This window comes from Lonchura striata, chromosome 20 (genome assembly GCF_050655825.1).
Source record: "Lonchura striata isolate lonStrDom1 chromosome 20, ASM5065582v1, whole genome shotgun sequence".
NCBI classification, from domain to species: Eukaryota; Metazoa; Chordata; class Aves; order Passeriformes; family Estrildidae; genus Lonchura; species Lonchura striata.
Window position 1 is genome coordinate 1,398,412 of NC_140722.1, and position 26,345 is coordinate 1,424,756.

A 26,345-nucleotide genomic window follows, 5' to 3' on the forward strand; every position below is an offset into this window, starting at 1 on the left:
GTGACAGACACCGGGCGACAGACACCGGGTGACACCGGGTAACAGACACCGGGTGACAGACACCGGGTGACAGACACCGGGCGACAGACACCGGGTGACAGACACCGGGTGACCCCGGCCGGCCGCGACCGCCGCCCCCGCCCGTGCCCGCGGCCCCGCCCCCGCGGCGGAAGCGGCCCCGCCCTTCCGGCGGTTTTGGCGCGCGCTCCGCCGCCATGTCCCGCCCGGCGGCCGCCGATCCCGGCGCTGCCGTGGAGCGGCTCTGCCGGGAGCTCAACCTGGACGCGGCGAGCGCGGCCGAGGCGCTGCGCGACTTCACGGCGCTGCGGGGCACCTACAGCCTGGAGGTGAGCGGGGCCGGGTGGGGCCGGCCGGGCGGACGCGGTCCCGCTCCGGCCGAGCCTGAGGGGCGCGGCGCTGCCCCGGTGACCGCGGCGCTGCCCCGGTGACCGCGGCGCCCGTGCCCGCAGGGCGAAGCGCTGCACTGGTTGGCCTGCGCGCTGTACGTCGCCTGCCGGCGGAGCCGCGTGCCCACGGTGGGGAGCAGCCCGATGGAGGGGAACGGCGTCTCCCTGACCCGCATCCTGCGCTCCGCACGCCTCAGGTGAGCGCCCCGCCTGCCGGGCCGGGCCCGGCTGGGGCCGAGCACTCGGCGCCGGGAGTGCCCTGCCCTGCCCTGCCCTGCCCTGCCCTGCCCTGCCAGAGCCGCTAGTCCGGGAGCCTCTCCTGCGCTCCCAGCGCTGCCAGCCACGGCGAGGTTAAAGCAGTAAGTCCACTTTTGTTACAGATGGAAATTAGATTGAAATGCGTAATTTCCAACTTCAAGCCTTTAGGAAACCACCTATGTCGGACCAGCAGCCGTTCTACACACGCCAGTTGTTTCTCTCCGTAGTTAATTTTACCACAAACATTTAGGCGCGTGCCATCCCGGTACAACGTGTGCCTGACTCAGGATTCAGGCCAAATCTCGATGGAGTGCTGGCAGACGCTGGTTTTTCTGGGAACACAGCACAGGTGATCACAGAACTCACCTTCCGCACGGCCCCAGCAGTAGCTGCCCTGTCACTGGCGTTCTGAACTGGGCACATGGAGCCCGGAATGTTGCTCATTCCATTTAAAGACCCCGCTCTCTGCTGAGCTGCTGGAGGAGTTGTCAGTTATTTACATCCCCAGCTGTCAGGTTTTTGTGCAGGTAACTTTGACGGGCATTGACTCTTGGCTTGTTCTGTTCCCTGTCCTACCTCTGCCTCAACACTCACAGAGCTGTGCCTGCATTTTGCTGTTCACCACTGCCCTGCTCCACACAGCCACGCTGACAGCCTCCACATCGAGTTAACGTTCCCGTGCGTTAAAGAAGGTCAAGGAGAAACCCCAGAGTGATAAAAGGCAAAAAGCTGATAACACGCAGTTTGGAAGTCTTATCAAAATAAATTGTAAACCTACATAGTAATTATGTCAGTCTTTAAAGGAGCAAATATGTTGCACTTTGACTTTTTAAAATTTTAGAATGGAAGTTAGTTAAAGCTGAAAACAGACTTTTCTTCTTTCTTTTAAGTTTAATTCAGTTTTTTAGCAAAATGAAGAAGTGGATGGACATGTCAAACCTGCCCCAGGAATTCCGAGAGCGAGTTGAGAGGCTGGAGAGAAATTTTGAAGTGTCAACTGTGATTTTCAAAAAGTTTGAACCAATATTTTTTGATATATTTCAAAACCCTTATGAAGAAAGTTCCAAACCACATCGAAGCAGGAAGCAGAGGTATTTTTTAGATTTGATGTGATTTTTCCCTGGAAAGAGTTATACCCAATATAAGTTTACGAAAATTAATTTCCAGAGTGATGGGGTCTCTTTGACTCTGAAATGCAGCCAGTGCAGAACCACCCCTGAGCCCGGTGGGTGCAGCTCAGGTCAGCTGCATATGCAGCTGCTGTAACACAGGAGCTGTCCCACAGTGAGAGTGTCAGGGTGTGGTGGGGAGAGGTACCCTGAGGTAGGTTAGCTCCAAGGTGCAGTGAGATCAACACTTCAAACATTTAGCAGCAATAGCTGAAGTAGCACAGCAGTGTTCTGTCTTGGCACAGTGCTGGCAGGAGGTTGGTGTGACACCACGATCCATCTGCTCGAGGGCTGTCACATCCTGTGACCTCCATGCTGCCAGGTGTTTGCCGTGGTTGCCAGATGAGTGGAAACACCAAATGGGGGGAAATTACAGCTGATGTGCTCATTTCTTTGAGAAATTTGGGAACATGTGGTGTCATCTTCAATGCACACATGGAATGTCTGCCTTACGGAAAGGAGCTTGTCCATACTCCCTGCAAGAATATCTGGCTGGGACAGCTTTGTAGTGAGATTATAACCTTCGTGATGAGGGAGCCAAGCTGTGGATCTGCAAGGTGTTTTTATCAGTTCATGTGGGTTCTCTGGATGTGAGGGGGGATCATTGTTCTGGTGCAGTGCTCCAGTGTAGCTCCACATCCACAGGCAGAGTGCAGGGGGAGGTGCTCTGTTGGCTGCTTTGTTGGTGTTCCTTTCTCAGAGCAGTGTTGGTTGGTGCCACCACAGCTTTGGCTGCTCTGTGGGTTGAGTCATGTCTTCCTTGGTCTTCCAGCTCCATGGGCTTGGATAGTTCTGCTCCAAACAGGAGTCAGCAGCTGAGTTGTAGTACAAGCTACAATTGCCTGTTCCAAAGGAATGGCTAATGGAAAAGCCATCACTGGAAAATATATATAGCCTTTGTCACCTCCCCACCCATAGGAGGGTTCTGTGGGAGGTACAACACCAGCAGAATAGTGTGGCAGGGTCAGAAGCCAGAAGCAGCCTTTGGCTTGGGAACAGGGTTAAGAAGTTGTGGGTGTGTGCAGGACACTCTGTGGAGCAAGGTCAGGCATTGTCAGGCAGTGAGAACTGAACTTGGGACATGTAGCTTAGACTATGCCTTAGTGTGGAATTGTGACAGCAGCTCCAGCTGTTGTTTTAAGCAGGGAAATGGAATGAAATTTGAACTGTAGAACAAGGTTTGGCTTCCTGGAACTGAAGAGTAACTTCTCCCCCTATTTCTCTTGTTGACAGACGGGTGCCGTGCAGCGTCAAAGATCTCTTCAACTTCTGCTGGACTCTCTTTGTCTACACTAAGGGTAAGCTGCTTGCTTTGCCTGCATGGTTTGTACACGTTCCCAGCTGTGACCTTCTGTTGTGTTGCTTGACATGATGTACTGTCTCTTAAAGGTAATTTCCGTATGATTGGAGATGATTTAGTAAATTCGTATCATTTACTTCTGTGCTGCTTGGACCTGATTTTTGCCAATGCCCTTCTGTGTCCAAACAGAAGAGATTTGCTAAATCCGTCATTTAAAGGTAGGGTGGGGATAGATTATTTACAATCAACTGTGCTTTGTTCTCTTGGCTCATTTGAAATGAAGTTGAAGGTTGGTTGTCTTCCCCCTTCCTCCTGGTTCCCAGGCTTACCAGTGGAATTCCACACTCTGGAGATCAAAGCCTCCGAGGATCCTCCCTGCATCATTGCCATGCTCTGCGAGCTGCATGACGGGCTCCTTGTGGAAGCGAAAGGCATAAAGGAGCACTACTTCAAACCATACATTGCAAAGCTGTTTGATAGGAAGGTACATCTTGCGAGTTTTATGAGCACTTGGTGATGCTCCGTGGTGGTCTCAAGATCATTTAAGCCATGCAGGTTCCACAGGGGAGAGCAAAGGAACTTGGGCTGGCTCAGGTTTTCTTTGCATTTTAGCAGGAGCAGAATTGCCTCATACTTTTAATGCTGTGTGCTGTAATGTCTCATCTGTTTCAGCTTTTTATGTCACTGAAGAATCTTTCCTTTCTTGGCAGTGTGAAACTGAATCATAAAGGATGGTGTTTTCTTCAGGCAAAAAAAGCTGAAACAGAAGTTGAGCAAAATGCTTTAGAAGGAGGGGTTGAGGTTGCACACGTATAAATTGTCCTGTCTAGTTCTGATCCTGGAAATGTTTTCCAAGCTCTGTGGAAGCTTCTTTGTAGTTGCTCATCAAGTCAGTCCCTAAGCCAGCAGTGAGCAGATGTCGCATTGCAGGGCTGGCTCTGAGCAGTGAATTTGTCTGGAGCTTGGATCCAGTTGGGCTCTGTCTTGGTAATGGCACTGTAGCCCTTTGGTCTAGGTAAAAAAAAAAAAGAGTCCAGTTATACACCTAAATCTCATTTTCCTTTTGACTAAAACCATCATGTTCTCACACTTGAAACTGTTTTGATTTTATTATCTAAGATACTTCTGCTTTTTATTCTTAGATCTTAAAAGGAGATTGTCTCTTGGATCTTTGCAACTTTACAGAGAATAGGTAAGTTACAGCTTTTGTTCTTGTTGATAGGGCTTGGTTCATGTCTAAAGCACCTGCCTTTGTGTACTGAATCTCTGCTTTCCTGTTCCTTTGTCTTGCCATGTGTAATGGGATTTGATTATTTGACCACCAAAGCTGCTCTCTGGCTGAAACACTGTCTGGATCAGAGGTGTAGCCAATGTCAGGGGTTCAAGCTGCAGAGATTTTTTTCTTGATATCTGTTTTTTTGGCGCTTGCACTGATTCTCTGGCAACTGTAATCTTTGAATAATATAATGCAAACTAAAACTTTGGCTCTGAAGGTTACAGATACGTTTCTACACACATATTATTCCCAAGTAGGGAAATCTCTAAATTTATTTCTCTATCTCTAATTGAGTGTATAAATCAGTGCATACAGCAGATGGATTCAAAAGGAAACAAAGCAACAATTGCAAAACCACAAAAAGGACGTGAACAATTTCTGTGGGACGGAAGTGTAGTTGTTTCAGAAACTATGAATTCACTCCTGAAAGCTACTTAATGCAAACTATAAAAAATCCTTGTCATTTTTTTTTGCCTTTTGTAAAAATACCTATTAATTTGTTTCTGCCTTTTGTTTGTGAGCTTTTGACTTGTTGGTTTGCTTTGGGAATTTTGAGCACAGACTCAATTGTTTTAACAACGTAGAAAACATCTCAATTTAGATATAAACTTATTTCTTTGAACATTGAATTTCTCCTAGTATTTATACTTTAAGAATTACTAGTATTCCTTTAGTAACATTGTTATATGGAATGATACAGTAGTCCCTGTTCTTTTGCAAGTAGTCTGACATCTCAAAGACTCTTGTAAGCATCTCTGGGGTTTTTTTTCTCCAACTTTACATAGACCTTTACATTTTCCTAAAAGACATGGGGCAGCTGAACCTGTGATACAGTCAGGTTTCCTGTGGGATCACAGAGTTTCTTGTGTTGTGAATACATTGTTGTATTGCATTATTATACATGCTGGAACTGCATTCCTGACCCAACTGCAGGCAGGATTATTGATTCAAGCCATTTCTGATTTTCATTGCGAAGTTTCTTTCTACTTCCCAAGTATATGTTTGCAAGCCTTGCAACCTTGGTGGGATTTCCATCTGGGTTTGCTGAAGGATTTGTTTGATATCACAAGTCAGTGGTGGTTTTACAAAAAAAACCCTGGTAGACAACTCCACACTTTCCCCTCCTCTGCACCATTGGGAAAATTATGGGCTACAGAGTGGCAAACCCAGAAATGCAGCAGAGTGAGTTTGGTGCAGTTCTCCCTGGTGCACAGATTTAACCTCTGACCAGTTGAGCACTTCCAGATTGGTTTATGCTGGTAGAAGAGTGATTCCTGCAGTGATCCTGGAGAGGTTTTGGGTCCAAGGGCAGGCAGGGATGACGGGGTCAGGTTGCTCAGGGAGGTTGGGAGCAGCACTGCTGTCCAGAGCATGAAACTCTGGCCCTGTGTTGGTTTGGGGCTGTACCTGCACTCCTGGGGCACCTTCTTTGTTTCTTCAACAGTTAAACCTTTGGTATCAAACCTGGGCTTCTCTTTCAGCAAAGCACTGAATAAAGAGTATGAAGAGTATGTTCTGACTGTGGGTGACTTTGATGAGAGAGTTTTCCTGGGAGCTGATGCTGAAGAAGAAATTGGCACTCGAAAATTCCCTGCAGATGTGCCAGGAGAGAAAACAGCAGCAAGAACTCACATGGAGTGTCATCTGCAGCAGCATTTTGAAAAGGTGATTCATTTAGCATGGCAAACTCACTTGAAGATCTCCTTCAAGTTTTCTTGCCCTTATACACTCTTTGAATCATTGAGGTGACTTGAAATTTCTTCTTCCTGAGAGGAAGATGGTGAACACAAGCTTCAGTGCTGTCTTGCTATAAGGAGAAAAAATGGTATCTTTTTTCCTGTGGAATTTTTAAAAGAACTATTCCTTAAACAGAATGTGTACACTTTCATGTGTATAGTTTGGTTTTGTGCCAGAAAAATCAATAAGTAATTGATTCCCTAAGTAATTAATTCCTACACATGTAGGTCTTAGTTTTGATCAAGCTTCATTTATACCCCATAATCATACCACAAAATCTTGACACTGAATTAATTTTCCCACTGTTTCCTGTCTTAGGAAAGGAAAAGTCAACTTTCCTGCTCTTCTATGGAATGTAAGATTCATGCATACGCCTCAGCAAAGTCTCTCTTCATTACAAAATGTAGCTTATAAACAGAGTTAATGTTTCACTGTGGTTAAAAATGTAAAATGTATTTAATGAAGTTGACATGCAGGAAAACAGTTGCTTGATTACTTTTTAATCTTGGATAAGGGGGAAAATAGTATTGGCTGCGTGTAAGAACCATATGCTATTTGATTTTCATTTCAATTATAAAAATAAAAAATTCTTATTCTAAGATGCTGGTGCAAGTGTAAATGAATCATATGTCTTAGCTTTTTCTCCCAAATATAAGTGTATTCCATATTCAGGCAAATTAAAGACGGGAGTTTGGAATGGGTTTTATTAATTCTGAGCTTCTGTTTCTGTTGTATAATAATGTTTATGCACAATGACTGCAGGCTTCACTTTTTCTCACTATTTGCCTTGTACCTTCAGAATGTTGTCAGTTCAGATAATTAAATCCAAAAATATGACTGTATTACTTCCAGAGAGCAGGATACAAATAGGTAAGTGCAGTCCACACAGCTCCATCTACTCAGTGCCACTTCATCCTTTGGATGGAGGGTGAAGGGAGGCCCATTTCCCAAGGAATGTTCTCCTGTGAGCCTCTCCTGGGCAGCTCTGCCACCCACTCCTTGTGTCACCTGGCTAATGCAGTCAGGGACTGAGAATGGAAGCATGTGCTTCTCTTCCTTGCACTGTATTTCCAATGTTCAAATGAGCCTAAAAATTTACAGCTTTTAAGATTTCAGGTCTTGTTTTACTGTGTTTTAGTTGTAAGATCCCTTTGAGTTAATTTTTGGCTGCTTGAAGATTTGTTATATTTTATATTTATAGAGTCCTGGGGAAACTTTGGCTCATTTTTAGTCACTTCTGAGTTCACAAGTGAAGCCTTCACGTGGTTGTACTAGGGGTATAATTTTAATCTTTGAAGGAATTTTGCAGGATATGCTCATTTGGAAGGTAATTAAAGCAGTTTTGTTGGCCGATTTCTATTTATTATTTTTCTTTGACAGAAAAGGTCGTTTGCACCTTCAACTCCACTGACTGGGAGAAGATACCTGCGAGAAAAGGAAACTGCTATCACTCCTGTGGCTTCAGCCACACAGAGCGTGAGCCGTTTGCAGAGCATCGTGGCTGGGTTGAAAAATGCACCAAGTGAACAACTTACAGCTATTTTTGAGTGAGTATGTCCACTTCAGCTGCTTTCATTGACACAGAAACTCATCTTTCGGCTTTTGGGGCAGAATATTTTGGTCTGTGTTTCTGTATTATGTCTTGTTGAAGGATCTTCTTTGCATGATGATTTTATCTGGAGAAGGATGGCTGAACACACACACACACACCCACCCCCCCATCTGACTTGTCACCACCATTGTGTTAATGGAGCTTCAGCTTTTGCTGGTGCTGATTTGTCTGTCTGATTGAAAGCCAAATGCATTTTTTGTTTGTTTACATTTTAAACAAGTACTTATCAATGTGGTAACCATGTTGGCAGAGGTTTTGGAGAAGGGCTTGTTCAGGTGAACAAGCTACAGTCTTCACCCTCAGGCTGGGAAGATAAAACTAAGAGCAGCCTACAGGTTGTTCATTTTTCCTTCACACTACTGTAGGGTGTGTTGGTCTTGCCCCATGGCACGAGGATGAGCCTTGCAGTGACCGTGGTCACTGTCAGTGCTGACCTGGAATAGCAGCAGCACCCACTCAGGATGTTCTGGTGGTTGTTCTCTGAGCACACTTCAGATTACTGCCTTCTTCCCTGAGCATAGCTCATAAAAAGCAGTAATTGAATAGTAAATACCTGTAAAGATGCTGGATGTTTGCCTAATATCTTTCCAAGTTAAGGTCCTGCTGTGTTATGGTGTCTCCAGATGTATTTTTTGAATCAAAATAGACATTTAGTATTAGTACTTAATATTTGAAGTCCAGAAGCAATGTTTCTTTTAAAGTAACCATCATAAACAGGTAAAAATATTACTTACTGTTCTTATCTGTGGAGTTATGTATATTTGAAAGTTTTGCTAGCGCTAGTTCCTAAAAGTTTACAACTGTGCTATGTGGGATGTATTTGTTTTGAATGTTTCTATGATTGTCTTTATATAAGGACTGATACTATTTATACTGTACAATTAAGACATTAATGTGTCTGTAATCTCTGATAAGACATGTGTTTGTTCCAAATATTAAACCAGACTGTCAAGTGAGAGGTAAATATTAAAATGGGAACAAGAATTAACGTAAGCCTGTGGCGAGAGCTGTGGTGAGTACTTTGCTGATCCTGGATGTGAGTTCAGCAAGCACTCGGGTATATATACAGTGTCTGTGGAAGAAATGGAGAAACTATAGTTGGAACTGTGTAATATTCTACACAGTAGAATATTACACAGCTTTTCAGTATTTTCTCTTTCAAATTAAAATTACATGGAAAAGCTTTGAAGTTAATTAGAAGGCTTTGTTCAAAGAAAAAACCATAGCTGATTTTAGTTCTGGCTTTTCAGAGTAATTTAGTGTCTTAATTTGACACCAGCCACGGGCCACTGTCCTCTAAAACAGAGTTGCTGGAAAATTCAGAAGCATTCAGAAAGAGCACCTCCAGCCAGAGATACTATGGCTATTTTTTATGGCAGTGACAATGTGGAGTTCATCAGTTCTCCCAGTCTTGGTAGGAAATGGGAAGATGCTGCTGCCTCTTCCCTCTAAGCTTTTCTGTGCTGCCTCAAACTGAGCCTGGCCTGTGTGGTGTCGTGGGTGCCTTTGGTTGGTTGGTTGCTTGTTGTAGTATCCTTACTCCTGGCAGGTTCATCTTTCTCCTCACTGTGCTGCTGTGGTTCTTGCTTTCTCCTGCATTTGTTCCAAGATCTGCATATCAGCCCTGGCCCTGTTAGGAAGAGAGGACCCAATATGTTTTCCTCTCTCTGTGTAATAAAGGTTCGTGCTGATGAGGAATGCTTGGTGTAATTGGCTTATCCTTTTATTTTGGTTTTATGGTTGTTGTTGTTTCTTGATGTTTATTTTTAAACTGGATATTAATTTATATAAACAAGGCTTTCTTTGCTTTTGGCTTCAGGTCTTGTGCCCGCAGTCCCTTGGAAAGCATCATGAGCAGAGTAAAGGAAATTGGTGAGACCTTCTGTTGCAGCTACACTCAGTCAACAGATGAGCAGCCAGGATCTCACATAGGTATGGGGTGTTTCAAAATGCTAAACCAGGGCAAACAGAACACATACCTATACTGTTTTCTGTATTTCATATAGTGGAGTTTGTTTTATCCCAGGATACACCCAAGCAGAAAACTGCTGCTGTTAAGCAGTACACTGTAAAAAATAAGTTTATGGCAAAGTAAACCCAAGGCTTTAGTTCAAACTGGGATAACCAAGAAATCATGGAAAAGCAACTCTTAATAAGTAGAAACTTGCATTCTTTTTAGCTTTATAATTTAAAGGAAATTGAAAGCAAATAGGAAAATTATTATTGCAAAATTACATCACAAGAAATATTATAATAAATAATCCTTTCAAATACTTACGGATTTTCATGCTGTACCTGAGACTAGTGGGTTTCTGAACGTTTTTTTCTGTTTGCAAAATATGTATGTACTCACATAAACTATTGTTTTGGATGAGAACAGGTGCTGCTTAGTTTAGTTTTAACCCTGTTTGTGCCAGTGGCATTGGACTTAATCTCTGTTGATTTTAAATTTCAGATTTTGCTGTAAACAGATTAAAACTGGCAGAGATTTTGTACTATAAAATCTTGGAGACTATAATGGTGCAAGAAACACGGAGACTGCAAGGGAAGGATTTGACTGTAAGTAAAGAACCAGTGAAAGATTAGAACACTTTTTGAAACTGTTTCTTGGAGCTTATCTTCAGGCGGTTCCAGAACAAAGCACTGTAAAGCACTCTATGTATGTTGTTAATACTAAAAGGGGGAAATGTATGGGAGCTGCCAAAATGTATATTTCTTCTACTATTTAAACCAGTATAACTATCATAACTAAACATTTGAATTTGTGTTGCCTTCAAGAATTACAACTTTATGGACAGATAACTTTTATTATCTTTTTTACCCAATGAACAGTACTAATACTTCATGTTAGACAGCACTACGTTTGCTCTGCTTTATGTTGCACAGCAAGGAGGCCAGTTCATTTGTCCATAGCATGCAAAATGTGATAGTTTTGGTGTTGTTACTCTACTTCTGTTCTCCCCAGCTTCCCTGCACAATGGAGGTTGTGGATGGGAGAAGAAGCCAGCTTCTTTCCAACAATAAGCTGTGTAGTGTTAGTGCCACAAAATTCCAACTTCTGTTTCCCAAGTCTGAGGCTAGTGCCATTGTGTGCTCCCTCCAGGCTCTCCTGGAACAGGATCTCTTTCACCGCTCCCTCCTCGCCTGCTGTTTGGAGATTGTGCTCTTCGCTTACAGCTCCCCTCGCACCTTCCCCTGGATCATTGAAGTTCTTGACCTCAGGCCATTCTATTTCTATAAGGTAAATAAACACTGGCTTAGGACAGCATCTGTATTAAAAATGTTATGTTACTGGACTGAGAGTCATAGAGGATGATGCTCTTCCTCCCTAGGGAGTCAGGTAAGACAAGGACTGATATTAACTGTGCATTAGGCCTGTTCTAAATTCTGACTGTCCTGAAGTGTATTATTTGGAAGGTGTAATGCCAGAGCTGAAGCTGAATTATAAAGTAAAAACCCCATTTTGTAAAGTGCACTGATCTGTAACATACTGCAGATCAACTTTTACTGGGCTAAAGCCTTCAAGCATATATTTTGTTGATATTTATATGTATTGACTACAATGTAGTTCTAAAATAGCTTCAGATCTGAAATGTAGCTTTTGGCTGCTACTACTTATCACAGGCTTGCTTTGCTAAGTTTGGGGGCTTTTCCTTTATGTAACAAAACATAGAATATCTTTTCCAGGGTTTTCTCTGGTTTTGCTCTTCATTTAACCACATTTTCCCCACTTCCAGTGTAACTTGATTTTTGTTTATTTCCATCCTTTTATCACCTATCCATACCCCTGCAGTTTTTGCTGGATACCTACCAGATAACCTAACTGGGGTTAGTTCTGAATAAATCAAGTAGTTCTGTTTAGATGACAGCAACCAAAATATGGAAGCCTTTGAGGAAGTTGGTTCATTATCTGTCCTTCCTTTTTCCTTTACTCCTCAGCTGTAGGGCAGTACTGGAGCTGTAACAAATCTGTCAATATTGCTGTGGCTGATGGTAGGCTCCATCCAAACTGGTGCTCATCCAGCTTTGTGGAACAGATTTATGATTTGAATTTTCTCAGCTATTCAGTGTATATTCTTGCAGCACTCTTGTTTGGACAAAAATTGTCATTGCAAAGGTCTCACACAAGAGAGATTTGTGACATTTGTAACTTTGTTCTCTGGGTGTAGCTTCTGTAGCAGGAATAACCAAACATATCAATAGGTCTTCCAGGGAACTTTTATGGCATTTCCATCTCTAGAGCTTTAGCAAAACAGGCTGAATGCTCCTCTGACAGGAGTAACACAGGGTGGATCTTGTGCTGGAATATGATACTGCAGTCAGCTCTGTTCAACCCCCGTTCATCCATGTTAAGGGTTCTGAGTGCTTCTTAAATGAAACTTTAAAGCAGTGGTTTTCAGCTCCTCGTGTTACGGGCTGCTTGTTTACAAGAGCCGAAATGCTGGGGCTGTCACATCCCCTGCTGAGCAGCTGTACCTGATCACATGTCCCAGGTCAGTGCTGCGTGTGCCCAGTGCTTTCACTTGTGCACAATTAGCAGGGGTGAGAGAGGGCCCTAAAAACCCATGGAGTGGATTGTTCTGCGCTGATGGCATATCTGCTGTCATCTTCCAGCCCCCAGGTTGCTTTGGGAAAGGGGGTTAAACAAAAAGGGATCATAAGAGGGTTGGGGAAGATGAAGATGTGAGGAGACTGGAGCAATTCTGTGTTGACGTTTTAAACAGGAGCCTGAAATAAACAGCAGTTAGATGGTGTTAAACATGAGCAATGTGACATTGCTCTGTGTGTGTGTGTGTGTCACTGCCATCAGGTTATTGAAGTGCTGATTCGGTCTGAGGAAGGACTTTCCAGAGACATGGTGAAGCACCTCAATAGCATTGAGGAACAGATCCTGGAGAATCTGGCCTGGACTCGGCACTCAGCACTCTGGAATGCACTTGAGGCCTCAGAAAACAAAGTCCCAACCTGTGAAGAAGTATGTGATCTCATTCCTGTTACTAGGAAATTCATGTTCTTTTTCTCACTTGTTGTTTTACACAGAAAACTGTTCAAATGATATTATTACTGCAGAAAATCTTCTGTAGATTGTCACAAAGAAGGGAAATTAATTTCTTATCTTATACTGACATTTTTTATTTCTCAGGTAATATTTCCCAGTAATTTTGAGGCCAGCAATGGAGGAAGTGGGTTTGGGCACTTGCCCATGATGCCATTATCTCCCATAATTCATCCTCGAGTGAAAGAGGTTCGAACAGATCTTGGTGGGAGTTTAAGACGAGGTAAGTTCAAGGCTTCTGATATTATTTGAATGTGTGAATTTGGGGAGGGGTTTACACTTTGTAATTGCAAAAAGCAACCTTGAATCTGGATTGAGTTCAGAATTGTGAAGTTTATTTGATCAAGAGAAGGTCTAAATGCGCCCCATCAAACCAGTTCTGTGACTCATTGGCAGCAGACAGTGCTTCCATTCTGGACTGGAGCAGATTTTGCTGCTGGCTTAATGCCAGGGTGACCTTACTCTGAGGTGAGCTGTCATCTAATCACTGTCCATTCATGTTCAAAAATTTCCAGGTTTTTTTTGCTTCCTATTAGTTTATGGTCAGTGAGTTTGACTGGAGTTTAGGTGACACTTTTTTAGATACAGTGACAGAGCTACACTTACTCCCACTTCCTACAGAACTGTTTTTGTGCAGGGCTGGAGGATAATGCTTTGCCTACAGTGTTCTGTTCTCTGAAGCTGCTCTGTGCAGTTTCCTGGATCTCACACAGAACTGTTTCCTGACAGTGAGGGTGCAGAAGCAGTGCCAGCACTGTTGTTTCCTTTGCATGCTTCTCTAGTTAGGAATTGCTGCTTTTGTTGTATTGCAGACAGTGGTCCATAGGTTCTTGCACATGCTCCATGGACTGGTGGGTTGTGTAATGTTGTCTCCTTCGGTGTTTGTCTGGCAACAAACAAGGCTGTTTGGTGTTTTTTTAAATACTCTTCAGGAAGGAGATGTACAAACAGTTTCTGTGTTAAGGTTCACTGATGGAAGAGGAGCCAGATTGGAGATGGTGTTTTATATATGGGGAGGAAGGTTGTGCAAGACACAGCTTCATATTTGAGAATCTGGTACTGGAGGCTTCTCCTAAATTCAGTTGGGAGGATGGTGGGGATAGGAAATGTTTATTTGTCTTTGGTACCAAGAGAATCATCTTGGCAGAGTTATAAGTAAGGCTTCCTGTGGAAGATCAGACAGCTACAGAAGCTGAGCTGGGTAGCACTTCCAATCTTCTGGCTCTGGTATAGGGGAAGCCGTGGGAGAGAGAAGGCAAAATCAAAAGCGAAGATACCATGTCTGGACTCTGACTGCTCTGAGGAGAGAAGATGTAACAAGGGCATTGCTGGTGCAAAGGAATGTAACAGGGACCTGATAAGTGAAAAGACTGTGTTGCTACAGGAACAGGGGCAAAGGGGTCTGAGTGTAAAATTTTGTACAGAACTTAGAGAACTATAAATACTGGTGACTAATGTAGTAAATGGGCTTTGCTTGCATAGCATGGTCCGTGTCTCTCAATCCCCGCAGTCTCCAATCAATCTTGGCCAGTTATCCAGATAATTTGATTCATGGAAAATAGGAAATTCTTGTCACTGTTATTGTCACAGACTGCAGCAGAAGTGCAAAAACCCTGTGAACAGAAGCCTGGTACATTAGTGCTGTGTACTTCAGGCTTATTACTGGAGTAAATGTTTGAAAGCAGCGGAAAAGCCTGAGAGGAACTGGGGCTATGTGGGGGCAGAGTCACCTGACTAGGAGCAGTTTAGAGAGAGTTTGAAAGTGAGAACATAGGGAAGATAGCACGTCCAAGGAGTGTGGTCAGGGTTCCTGTAGAGAAATGTCTTCACAGGAGAAACGCTTGCAAATATTCCTAATTGCTAGGCTGACTGGAATAAGTACCTGTGATCCTGTGTGTTCCTCAGTATCTGTGGATCTGAGTGGCAGCTCAGCTTCCATGTGATACCTGATGGCAGAACTGCGCTGTCTGGGGTGACTGCAAAATGAGTCAGTCAGACTACAGATCTTGTTCTTATCACCTCAGAACGGTGAACTCTGAGAGCAGGCCTGAGCTGTAAGTGATCTCTGCTGGTGTAGTTGGAAGATATCCTTTCCCATTCTCTGCAGAAGTATTTCCATTAAGCTGCTGTTGTTAAGGTTTTGTTGGGTTTATTTTTTCTTCCTTGACATGCCAGACATGCAGCCATTGTCTCCAATCTCCGTTCATGAGCGCTACAGTTCTCCTACAGCTGGAGGTGCTAAGAGAAGGCTCTTTGGTGATGACAGCCCCAAAGAAATCCGTATGGAAAAAATCTTAACAAAAGGAACTAAGCTGACAATTGCTCCGACATCAAGCATTGGTGCTGAAAACATGTCAGTGTCTCCTGCCCAGACAGTGCTGACCATGACAACCACTACAGGACCAGGAAAAGCAGGACAGAAGGTCACTATTCCACTTCATGGTAGGAATTCCTGCTGTTTTTCTTCTCTACTAGGATGTTTTCTTTAGTCTTAAGTTATGCTTAGGCCAACCATGCATTTTGAAAGTGTGTTGCTTTTTCTTTCTGAAAAAACAGTTAATTTCTCAACAACAGCTGTCCTGGTTTGAAGGACAGGCATCTGCCAAGGAAGGCAGGAACCTCCCTTGGAATGGAGAACATGACCCCCTTCCCTCCTAATTATTGTAACTTTGAAATCACAGGGCTTTCAGGCAAAGATACGGGCAAAGGAATAGCAGTTCGTTCCTAGCGTGTGTGTGATAGCCAGGCAAACAAACACCAAGCCCGGCAGCGACAGCGAGCAGAGGCAGAGACCCGGCGCCAGCCTTCTCCCGGCTCAGCCCCTTCCCCTGCAGCGCAGTTCCGGGCACAGCCAGCAGGGGCGCCGCTGGCTGCCGGCCGGGCAGGGCGGGGCGATGATTCCCCCGCGGCTGCAGGGGGCGCTGTGGCGCAGCTCGGCCGCCTCTCTGCGCACGGCAATGGCGGCAGGCTGGCGGAAGGGATGGAGAAGGGGCTTCCTTTGGAGCCCTCAGGGACAGCCGCTCCCGCTGCTCCTCCAGCTGCAGCGGGAACCTCGGAAGCAGCTGGAACAGCCGAGGCGAGCAGATCTCAGAGTAATAAATGAGATGTAGCAGAAACTCCAGAGGTGCGGGGCGTCCCAGCAGGCAGGGGTGCGGGACTGTAGCGTAGCAGAAATTCAGAGCAGTGGCAAAAGAACGGCAGGAGCAGGTGGGGGTCGTGTCTGCAGCAGCTGCCTCACACAGCCGGGAAGAAAAGGCATCCTCTGGCAGGGGCTGGGGGTCGGGATCCTGGTGTTTTCCCCTGAGGCACGCGAAGAGATGGCAGCGGCCCTTTCCAATGAGGCAGGGTGCCAATGAAGTCCCAGTTCAGGGGCTGCTCTCATGAGCAGTCGCTCACTCATGGCACAGAAGCAGGACAGGGCTGGGCTCTTGCAGCAGCAGTGAACTCCCCCCAGTAAACAGCACTTGGACCATCCTCCTCTGAACCCAACAGCAGGGGAAGGCGAGGAGCTCAGCCCAGCCTCTCACTACCTGGCCAAAATTTCGAGGTATCTTTTCCCTTCCAAAGAGAAAAAGCTCCAGGTAAAGATAGTAGCCAGCCAAACCCTTACCTTGAGCTGTGGCAACTTCTTTTGTCTCTCTTTAGTACCGGTCTGTTGGTTTTGTCTCTTAGAAATTTATGGGAGAAAATTCTCTGAGAGAAAGAAAACAAAAGGAGCAATCCTAAGCTCCAACAGCAACAAAAAAGGTTAAGTTTATATAGACATTACATCCTTGGAGACATCCCTGGCAAACACACTGAAGATTTCTCCTCTTGAAGAAAAGATCATGTTTGTGCTTCTTCCAGTTATACGTCACACATTAAGCAGTATTTTGGTTTTCAGTTCCATTAATGATTTACTGCAATTTGTCTGTTAAAATCTCAAAAGGCTCTGGAACTTCTCAATAAGAGTTACGTGCTAACTTTAGCAAAATACGGTGAGACTTCTGTTTTGTGGAAGTTGGGTGATACTTGAATATTTCTGAAAATTATACATGAGCAATCAGTTTATAGCCATTTCTTAATTTAAAAATCGGGTCTATAGTTAAAGATTAAAATAAAAATTCTGCGCTGCTCATGTTTAAGGAGATTTTCAGCAAGATAATTTGATTACTTAGGAAACTAATGAGGACTGTATAGGATATGCTGCCAGTTTTGCAGAATAAGAATAATAAAAAAAAATAATTCCACCTTCCCCTAATAGAGTGGAAAACCAAGTACAGAAATTGTGATTGCTTGAAAACTTCGTACTTTAAGACAACCTTTAGAAAAGATCATTCATATTCAGATTCTCCCTTTAAACCTTACCAGAAATGTAATTTTTACTATTTCTGAAAACTCTGAGAGTCAGAGTCTTTTTAGACTGTAGTACAGAGGATGAGATGTCTTCAGTATCAAATGTTCATAAATTAGTTTGGTTTGCTGTTTGACTCTGCATCATAAGGAGAGCAACCAGTTTATTTCTGGGTATGTGTATCCTCTCCAGGTATTGCAAATGACATGGGTAGAATCACCTTGATCCCCATTTCAATTAATTTAGGCCAGCCATGTAAACTGGATGCTCAGGCTCCCTGCCACCCTCCTGGGAATCAAGCACAAGAAGTGCAGCTGCCAGCGGCCAGCAAACCAAAGAGAACGGGCTCCTTGGCACTGTTCTACAGGAAGGTGAGTGTCCTTACTCAGAAGGGGTGCTGTACTTGTTCTCGTGGCCTTGCTGGAGCCTGCCTGTCTGTGCAGCTCCCATACCTTCAGTCTTCATATGCCTTAAGCTTGGCACATGCAGTTCTTATATACCTTGAAGAAGAAGGAAAAAGATGTTGAGTGTTGCAGAGAGTCCAGTTTTCTCCTTTCCACACATGAGATTTCTTTTTAATTGGGAGCTTCTATAAATAAATATCAAAGGCATACTTTACTTCAGATTTTGCCTGTCTTGGCTATTTTGGTTGCCTCCACATTAGCAAGGGTTAGACAGATCTGACATGAGATGTTTTCCTGTGTCTTGCTCATTCAGAGCTGCACTGCTGTGGCTCCAGCATCTGGAGATGCTCCTTTGCCACTTTTAAGTCCTCCCAGCAGTGCTGATCTTGCTGGGCTGGGGGCTCAGAAAACAGTGATAAATTACATGATGAATAACACAGTAGCTTAAGGTTAGAAAGAATGAGTTTGAAATAATGCAAGATTAAGTTAAGAACTGGGTGTCCTTCAAAGAAACTTCAGATGACTGACTTATAGTTGCTTTCATTTTCAGTGTAAATTTTGTGAAGGGTCTTTGGAGGAAGCAGGGTAATTTGGTCTAAATGACTACAAATAATATATCCCTAAATTAATCTCTCTCAAAAATATTAGATTTTTCTTTGCTGTTACTTTCTTACTAGGTAAGTTGTTTTCAGAGGTTTTCCCCCTTCAGGATATCTGTATAGATACAATAGAACTTAAGAAGTTCTACCATGAGCAATCTTTAAGTTACATCTTAATACAAAAAATAATTTCTGGAAACACTTGTAAGTCACATCCTTTGTCTGAACTTTTGTTTCTTTAATTTTGCTTGTGACAGGAGGTATCTCTGAGAAAGGAATAAGAATTGATCAGCCACTTGCCAGTCGGGAACATTGCATTTTAAAAGTTGTACTCTCAGCTGGGGAGAGCTTCAAGTGTAGCTGTCTCTTTGACTAACCATGTCATAGGCAACATAATTTCTCTTAGTTATGAAGAAGAGCTAAAACCTTGACTTGTGTTTGTTTTCAAATTTTGATCTTGCATTTACAGTGATCATTGTACTTACAATGATAATTTTCTCTTAGTTTCTTTTCTTGCTCCTGTTCAGTAGAGCAAGTGAAAATGACACTACCCCTTTATGTCTTTCCAGCATAAAGAAAGTGCCTAATTAGTTAGTGAGGCATATGGTGCAGAAGCTATAGGCATAATATTTTTAGGTGGATTTTCTGCAAGTGTTAGAGATTCAACAGTTGAAGAATGGACAGTTTAGTCTTTGAATCTGAAAATTCCAGAATTATTTTGGTTGGAAAGGACCTAAAAGATCAAATCATTCTACCCCCAGCCATGGTCAGGGACACTTTCCGCTGGACTACACCCTATCCAGTCTGGCCTTGAACACTCCAGAAATGAGGCGGCAGCAGCTTCTCTGGGCACTTTGTGCCGGGGCTTCACCTCCCTCACAGAGAGGAGTTCCCTCCCCATATCCCATCTAACTTCACTCTGGCAGTGAGAAGCCATTGGCACTCCAGGCCCTTGTTCCAAGTCCCTCTCCAGCACTCCTAGAGCCCCCTTAGGCAGTGGAAGAGGCTCTAAGGCCTCTCTGGAGCATTTTCTTCTCCAGGCTGAACAACTCCTACCCTCCCACATCTGTTATGGGAGAGGTGTTCCTTTCCTCTAATCATCTTTGTGGCCCTTTGTAATAGCTGTGCTTTGATGTCTTTTAATTCTGCAGGCCAGGATAAGCTTGTTTGGCTTCGCTCTTTACTGTGTGTCTTTTCCTTCCAGGTGTATCATCTGGCAAGTGTGCGCCTGCGTGATCTGTGCTTAAAACTGGATGTTTCCAATGACTTGCGCAGGAAGATATGGACATGTTTTGAATTCACACTGGTTCATTGTGCCGATCTTATGAAAGACAGGCATTTGGATCAGCTCCTCCTCTGTGCTTTTTATATCATGGCAAAGGTAACATGTAGTTTTAAGAAATTAATGGAATTTTATGTTCAAAACATCAGGTGTGTTCAGCATTTACAGTTTGACTGATTAATTAATGTAATATTACTGGAGGGAAGGGGAAGGTACTTCCAAGAATTGGATGAAGTCTCAGTATGTTTTTTCCTTGTTTTGCATATCTTAGCTCAATGGCTTGCTGATGGAAATTCTTGACAGAGTTTTTCTTCTCTTTTTGAGTGCGTTCACAGTGAGCACTGGTTGACACAGATGAAGCACTGTATGGTCTTACTGCCCTGTATTTGTTTTCTGTCCCATTTGTCATTTTGGCAATCTGTCGATCTGAACTAAAAATTCCATTACAATTACAGAATTAGGCAGGTGCATAAATTTGCAGGAGCAAATTTATGTAAGGTGGCTTCTATTCCCAAAAAATCATTTTTGCTTTTGATGATTCAGCCTGAGGAATTGAGGTGGTTGCCTGTTAATTTCTTACTTCATTTTCCAGCTTTAATTTAAGGTGGCATTGAATTGGATTGTGAAACGGGACTATTGGTTTGACTGACATTTGAGCTGATGGTTACAGTGTCCATCAAGCCTAATTCAGACACAAAATTCAAGAGGCTGGATTATCTTTTCTTGAGGGCAAATGAAGAGGAGTACTGTGTGGAGGGAAACCAATGTTTAAATTGTGACTACCTGTGCTCTTAACTGCAGCATGGGTTAGGCTCACCTGATGTCAATACTGATAGCAAAGCCATTTAATAGTCAGTGCTCTGTATTTTATCATGTAATTTGTCAGTTGTTTTGGGTTTTTTATAATGTGGACTATTGAATGCTGTCTCCAGTGCAGTGTGAGACCTGACAGCTTAGCCAGAGACATTGATATATTGTCTCCTGGCTCCTACTACAAAAACTGTTGCTTGTCTGCTCTTAAAATTGCAGATGTATGGGTGAAAAACAAAGTGCTTTAATAAATGAGCTATTTTGGAATAAAAAAAGCAAGGTGAAATTGCATGTGTGTACCTGCCGAATGTCTTGTTCAGTATTCTGTTTAGAAAAGTTAGGGATGCAGTTTCCAAATTCAGAAAACACATTTTGGACTAAATAATATTTCCTTTCTTTAATTTTAAGTGTCACTGGAAGAAAAGTCTGGAAAGGAGTAATGCCTAAGCATCATAAGCAACAAAAAGCTTTAGTAGCTAAGAAACAAGGAATTCCTGAACAAGAAAAATCTTTGCTGTTTCTTGCTCTCATCACTAGAGATACATTTTTAAATTATGTATTCATAGTAATACTCCTCAAAAAGCTACATACTGGACCTAAGCAGCCCAGCCTTCATGCTTGCATTTGGTCTTCAATAGCCTTTTCTTTTCCAGGTAACCAAAGAGGAAAGAACTTTTCAGGACATAATGAAAAGTTACAGAAATCAGCCACAGGCAAACAGCCATGTAAGTCCATAGCATTGCCTTTACTTTCTGTAAAGCTCAGAAGCAGCTTTTGAAAGTCTTTGTACTCATAAGAGAAGTCAGATTCTCTGCAGTGTAGTACTTGTTCCTGTTCAGATGGATTTCATCTAGTCTCCTGACTTCCTTGCTTTCCTTGACAAGAGTGTTTTTCCCTGGTGTCTTGTAGGTTTATAGGAGTGTCTTGTTGAGAAGTACTTCTGATGACGTTCCATTGGACAAAAATGCAAACCCAGATATGGAGATGACAGAAGGTGAGTACAATAAAGGAATCTGCTCTTTTCAATAACATACTTGGGGCTTTTAAAGAACTGAACTGTCAAGTAATAAAAAGTGGAGCAAGTTTTAGAGTTGGGTGGAACTATTTTCTTAGTATGTCAATGATACTGTAGTGTTTCTTGGATAGCAACTCTGATAATGAAGAAAAATGAAGATAAACAGTACCTGGAATATTATGGTGGGGTTTTTTTTAATATCATCTATTCTGAAGACTGAAGTAGGAAGAACTTGTTTCAGAAAATAAAAATGCTAACTCCCCAGGACCACCATTTTCTTATGTTCAGGTTTCTTTTAAATAGGTAATGCTTTCTTTGCTCTGGGTTAGAGAAGAAAAGGTATAAGAGTAGTATTTGAGAAAAGTGTGAGAACTGTGCTATGCCTGTTTTGAGTGATGTGTCAGGAAAGCGAGAGATCAAAAGCCCATGTATGAACCCATAAGCAGAGCAGATCATATATGAACCCATAAGCAGATCTGTAACCAGGACACACATGGAATTTAGTTTGTTCTTTGTGCAAATTAAAGGCCTGCTGAGGATTCTATCAGGGTCATTGAAAGTACTGATCTTACCTAAATCCTGCCTGACACCTCCACAGTTACTGGATGACTTGGAGTATCTGAAGTGACACTGGGCTCTGGTATTTTGTCAGACAAATATACATGGTTACAAACTTCTTCAATGACTTTTCCTACTAGACTTTCTTCAGTTTATGGATTCGTGTCTCCTTTACACAATATTAACTCCAGGTCTTTTGAATGCCAGTTCACAGGAGCTGTGCTTGTGTTGTGAGAGAAGGAAGGCAGATGGACAAAGGAGTCACTTATGGGTGTCAACTGGAGCTTTGGATGTTTGTCTCAGTGCACTGATTGCCAGAGTCTTTGTGTGCTGCTCTATTTTACTTGGCAGGCAGCAGAAGGCAGGAGACATAGACAGTTGTATTCAGTAGCACTTCAGCTTAATTAGGGGGGAAGCAAACATCAAGAAAAATACACTTGCTGTGTGGCTGCAGCTTTTCCCACTTAACAGAATATGCCCGAACAAATTGCTTCCTTGCTGCAGATCTGAGTTGAGCACCAAGTTTTTCTTCTGCAGCTGATCACAAGAGACTTTCAGAGAAGCCAAAAGCTGGGAGCTGCCAGACAGCTTAAAACTTAGTTTTAAGAGAAAGTAATGGCTTTGTACCACTCTCCACACTCCTCAAAATAAACATGGAAGAAGGGGTCAGTTGTGCTACAGTTTCTTGCTACAGCTATTTCCAAGTTTGGAATAAAGGTTGATACTGGCATTTTTAGACATAACCCACAAGCCTGCTCACAGCAATTGGTAGCTCCTCCTTATGTTAATAACCAGCTGTAGCACACCCTGCTCCTGGCTCAAGCACATTTCTTGAATTCCTGTATTTAATGGGTCAATTTATGGACAAGTTTTTGCCAGCTCGACATCATAAGTTCAACTCGGAGGTGTCTGGTTTGCCAATGCTGTAGTTTTGAAATCTGAAGCTCTCTTTTTGTTAGACTCATCTGTGAAACCTGGCAGTTCCTTGGGACAATCTGCAGCAGAGAACTTGAGTGAGTCAAAAACAGAAGAGAGAGGAGATCTTATTAAATTTTACAACGCAGTCTACGTAGGAAGAGTGAAGTCATTTGCACTGAAGTACGGTATCACAAACCAGGATCATGTGGTAAGTAAAGTATTTTGGAATTAATACTCACAGAATCATTTTTCCTGGCAGTTAAATGTATGTCAATAACTTTGTCTTGTCACCTAGTGTGGGTCAAGTCAAATAATTGGAGGTAATGGTGTGAGCAATTGATTTAACAGCCTTTCAAGAGAACAAATGTAGATGCTGCTCAGTTTTCAAACCCAGTTCCAAATTCTTTGCATCAATGCAATACCTGTTTGCTCAAATGCCTGTGGACTGTCTTTGTAAGGCATCTGGAAGATTAATTCTGTTGCTTGGTCGTTAATCTGTTGTTTCACTGCCACAAGTTAAAATATTCTAAAGAAGACCTGGAAGTGTATTAATCTTCTCTTGTGTGAAGTTTCTGCTCTCAGGATGTTCCGACTGAGCTGCTGTGCAGACGTGTCCTCTCTTGCAGATGGAGGCTCCTCCGCTGTCGCCGTTCCCCAGCATCCGGCAGCAGCCGGTGTCTCCCCGGCGCATCTCCCAGCAGCACTCCGTGTACGTGTCACCTCACAAGAATGGCACCTGCCTCACACCTCGAACTGCTCTGCTCTACAAGTTCAATGGCAGCCCTTCCAAGGTAGAGACAAAAACAAAGCTGAAAGTGGTTGAGAAAGGGTTGTCATCTAATTAGGATGTGGTCTAGTGCAGTTCTGATGTGTTATAATGAATAGTCTCTCACTTTGCACTGAAAGGTAGAATTCTGGTTGTAGACTCCATCACTCAGAGGTGCAGTATAACCTGTTGTTCTCTGATATTTCAGACATACTGCAAGTATGAAATGGAGTCAGAGTAACTCATTATTTTTGTCTTGATCACAGAGTTTGAAGGACATCAACAATATGATAAAACAAGATGAACACAGGAGTAAGAAGCGAGCAATAACAATTGACAGTGACACTGAATCCCCCACAAAGCGACTCTGCCAGGAAAATGATGACGTTCTACTAAAACGTCTGCAGGATGTTGTCAGTGAAAGAGCAAATCACTAAAATCTTCTGTTCTCTGTGGGATCTCTAAGTTACGGAGCTGAATATTTATTTCTTGGTTTTGTATATAGACAACTGTCAAGTTCCTTCAACGCTGAACTTTCATCTGACTTCCACAGGATGCAAAAAGTAAGAGTTATGTAGGAAATGCCAGTGATCTCATGCCCAAAGACCACACTGTGCTATAACTTAGCTGTTTTAGCGAAAGAGTGTTCTGTGAAAGCCGTATTGGATGTTCTCAAACCTCATTTGGAGCATCATGAGTTGTGAGTGTAACTCAGCTTGTAATACCAGTTTTATTATTAGAATAAGAGTTATAAAGAAATTAGTGAAATCAGTGAAGTTACCTCAAGCTCTTGGTATTTGGAGAAGAAATTTGCAAAGTGCCTTATTTGAAAAGAATGTGGAATTTTAAGCATTCTTTTTTACTGTGGAGTAACTGGAAGGAGAATTAATTATTTAGCCTCAGGAAGAGCTGAGTAGTTTTGAACTGTCAGAACTTCTGTTGAAGTGTATGTTGTGACATGTATCTGACAGCTTTTGCAGTAACAAAGGCAATGATCTAAATATACAAATAGTGGTGACTTAAGTTGGACTCTGGTAAAGCACTGAGCTACAGTTCTGTGAGCCTGAATTCCCTTTCTCTTGAGCCAGTGGTGCACCACATTGGAAGCCACAGAGCAGCCTGCCCTAGATGCTGCTCATACACATGGCAGCTCACCCATAAGGAAATACAGTTTCAGCTCAAATCAACAGGGTTTGGTCGTCTCAAAGCTGTTCAAATGCACAAATTCATTTAATAAATTGAATCTCTTGTTTTTTTCCTGAAGACCTTTAGCCTCATGTGTAGTATCTACACCGGCTGTAAGCCCATCACATAAGAAGATATGTATGTGTGAGGTATTATAGAAGGCTTGGGTTCACTGGAAAAGTATAAATTCCAGCAACCAATTCTTGTGACTGAGTTTTTAATGCTGAGGATTTGGTAGGGCCTATTTTACCAAAATGGAGAAAATCAGGGTTTACTCATTACTGTAAATTAGTAGTTTGATCTTATTTTATAATTGTATTTAAGGTTAGAGCCATAGAGAAACTTCTCAGCACTGTAATTTTCAGTTTCTGTGTAACTGAACTAAAAAAAAAAAAAGAGAAAAAACTATTACATAGGACTTAGTTGAGGGGCTCTGTTCCCTTTATTGGCTGGGTGGATTAGTATGTGCTGTGAGATCCACAGTTCTAGAGGAGAACACTGCCATGATTTTGAGTAGCCTCAGCTAAGGAATTTAGCCAGCAGTGATGAAAGATAAATTGATTACTAAGTGTAGGTCTGCAGGGACGCTACTCAGCAAGGAGTAGAAAGTTTACAAACTTGGTTTTCAGTCATTAACTACTTGAATATTTGAATTTTTTTAAAACTTTTTTACTTAAAAAAAAGGTTCTTGCCCAGGGAGAGCTGCAGTATGAGGAAATGACCATGCAGTGGAATAGGTTTCATGTAGATATTTAATTTCCTTTAATTTTATTCAAGTTTTAATGTTTGTCTTCAGATTTTGAGATAAAAAGTGGAGGATTGCAGCCTTTCTGCAATAGGATAGGAAATTTATGGTTAGGCATGACAGCATCAGTCTTTCCATGGTATTGTATGATGAGAGTTTAGTTGACATAGTTTTAGTTCAATATCATGTGCAAATCTCCTGATGTCTCTGCTCCCCACACTGTCACTGCCTTCTCTGACAGTAGACAACTGATGGAGCCAAAATCCTTTTCAACTGTTGTTATGTGTAGTATTTTTTTCAATAGGAAAATGAATGTACTACAACTAGATGAAGTTCAAAATTCTTTACCTTTTTAGGTGATCTAAAAACTATTTTGGGCTAAAACAATAGCTTACATGGAAGTTTTGTAACGGTTTCAAAGTGCCTTCACATGTAAATCTGTATTTTATAATAAATAACTAAAAAGTATTTTAACCTGTGTTGCTGCATTTCCTGGTGTTTTGCTGTACCAATTCATTAAATAGTACCTTCTATCTGCATTTTCTGTAATATCAAAGACCTTCATCATTTTTATGCTCCCTCAGATTTATTTGGGATATTTTTTTCTGTTTGAATTAATGACATTTCATGTGTTTTGTCTGAAGTTTCCTCCAGAGGTTTCTTTACTGTTTGTGCTCAGTCAGGTGTAGATTTTGGGAGAAGGTGAGTAATACATTGCATGAAGTCGCCAGAAAAGCACCAGGAGGCAGAGAACCCTGCAGTGATAGGTGATGTGCCCACCAGAGGCCAGTGTGACTCCAGCAAAGCTGAGCTGTGGGCTCCTAGTTAATCTCTGAGCACTGCAGGCATGAGCTCCAGGTGCTGGTCCTGGCTGACTTCCTCCCAGATGTGTTTAAGAACCAGCCTTGGACAGGT

General features: G+C 42.7%; 1 protein-coding gene across 9 annotated transcripts; it reads left to right on the forward strand.

Moving 5' to 3' along the window:
* The first annotated feature begins 182 nt into the window (after window positions 1-182).
* RBL1 (RB transcriptional corepressor like 1) lies at window positions 183-25,898 on the forward strand. Of its 9 annotated transcripts, none has more exons than XM_021536627.3 (22): window positions 183-347; window positions 471-604; window positions 1,556-1,756; window positions 3,068-3,132; window positions 3,224-3,352; window positions 3,458-3,618; window positions 4,277-4,326; window positions 5,892-6,075; window positions 7,528-7,694; window positions 9,579-9,691; window positions 10,215-10,318; window positions 10,863-11,000; window positions 12,570-12,734; window positions 12,903-13,038; window positions 14,991-15,257; window positions 17,341-17,519; window positions 19,356-19,532; window positions 20,897-20,968; window positions 21,153-21,237; window positions 22,776-22,942; window positions 23,361-23,525; window positions 23,767-25,898. In XM_021536627.3, exons 1-22 carry the CDS (start codon window positions 216-218, stop codon window positions 23,935-23,937), a joined length of 3,162 nt encoding a protein of 1,053 aa, XP_021392302.3. In that variant the 5' UTR covers window positions 183-215; the 3' UTR covers window positions 23,938-25,898. The 9 variants fall into 9 exon arrangements, with proteins under 9 accessions (XP_021392302.3, XP_021392303.3, XP_085413984.1 ...); XM_021536628.3 differs by having other exon boundaries at window positions 186-347; window positions 17,395-17,519; XM_085557858.1 differs by having other exon boundaries at window positions 189-347; window positions 23,343-23,525.
* The last annotated feature ends 447 nt before the right edge of the window (window positions 25,899-26,345 follow it).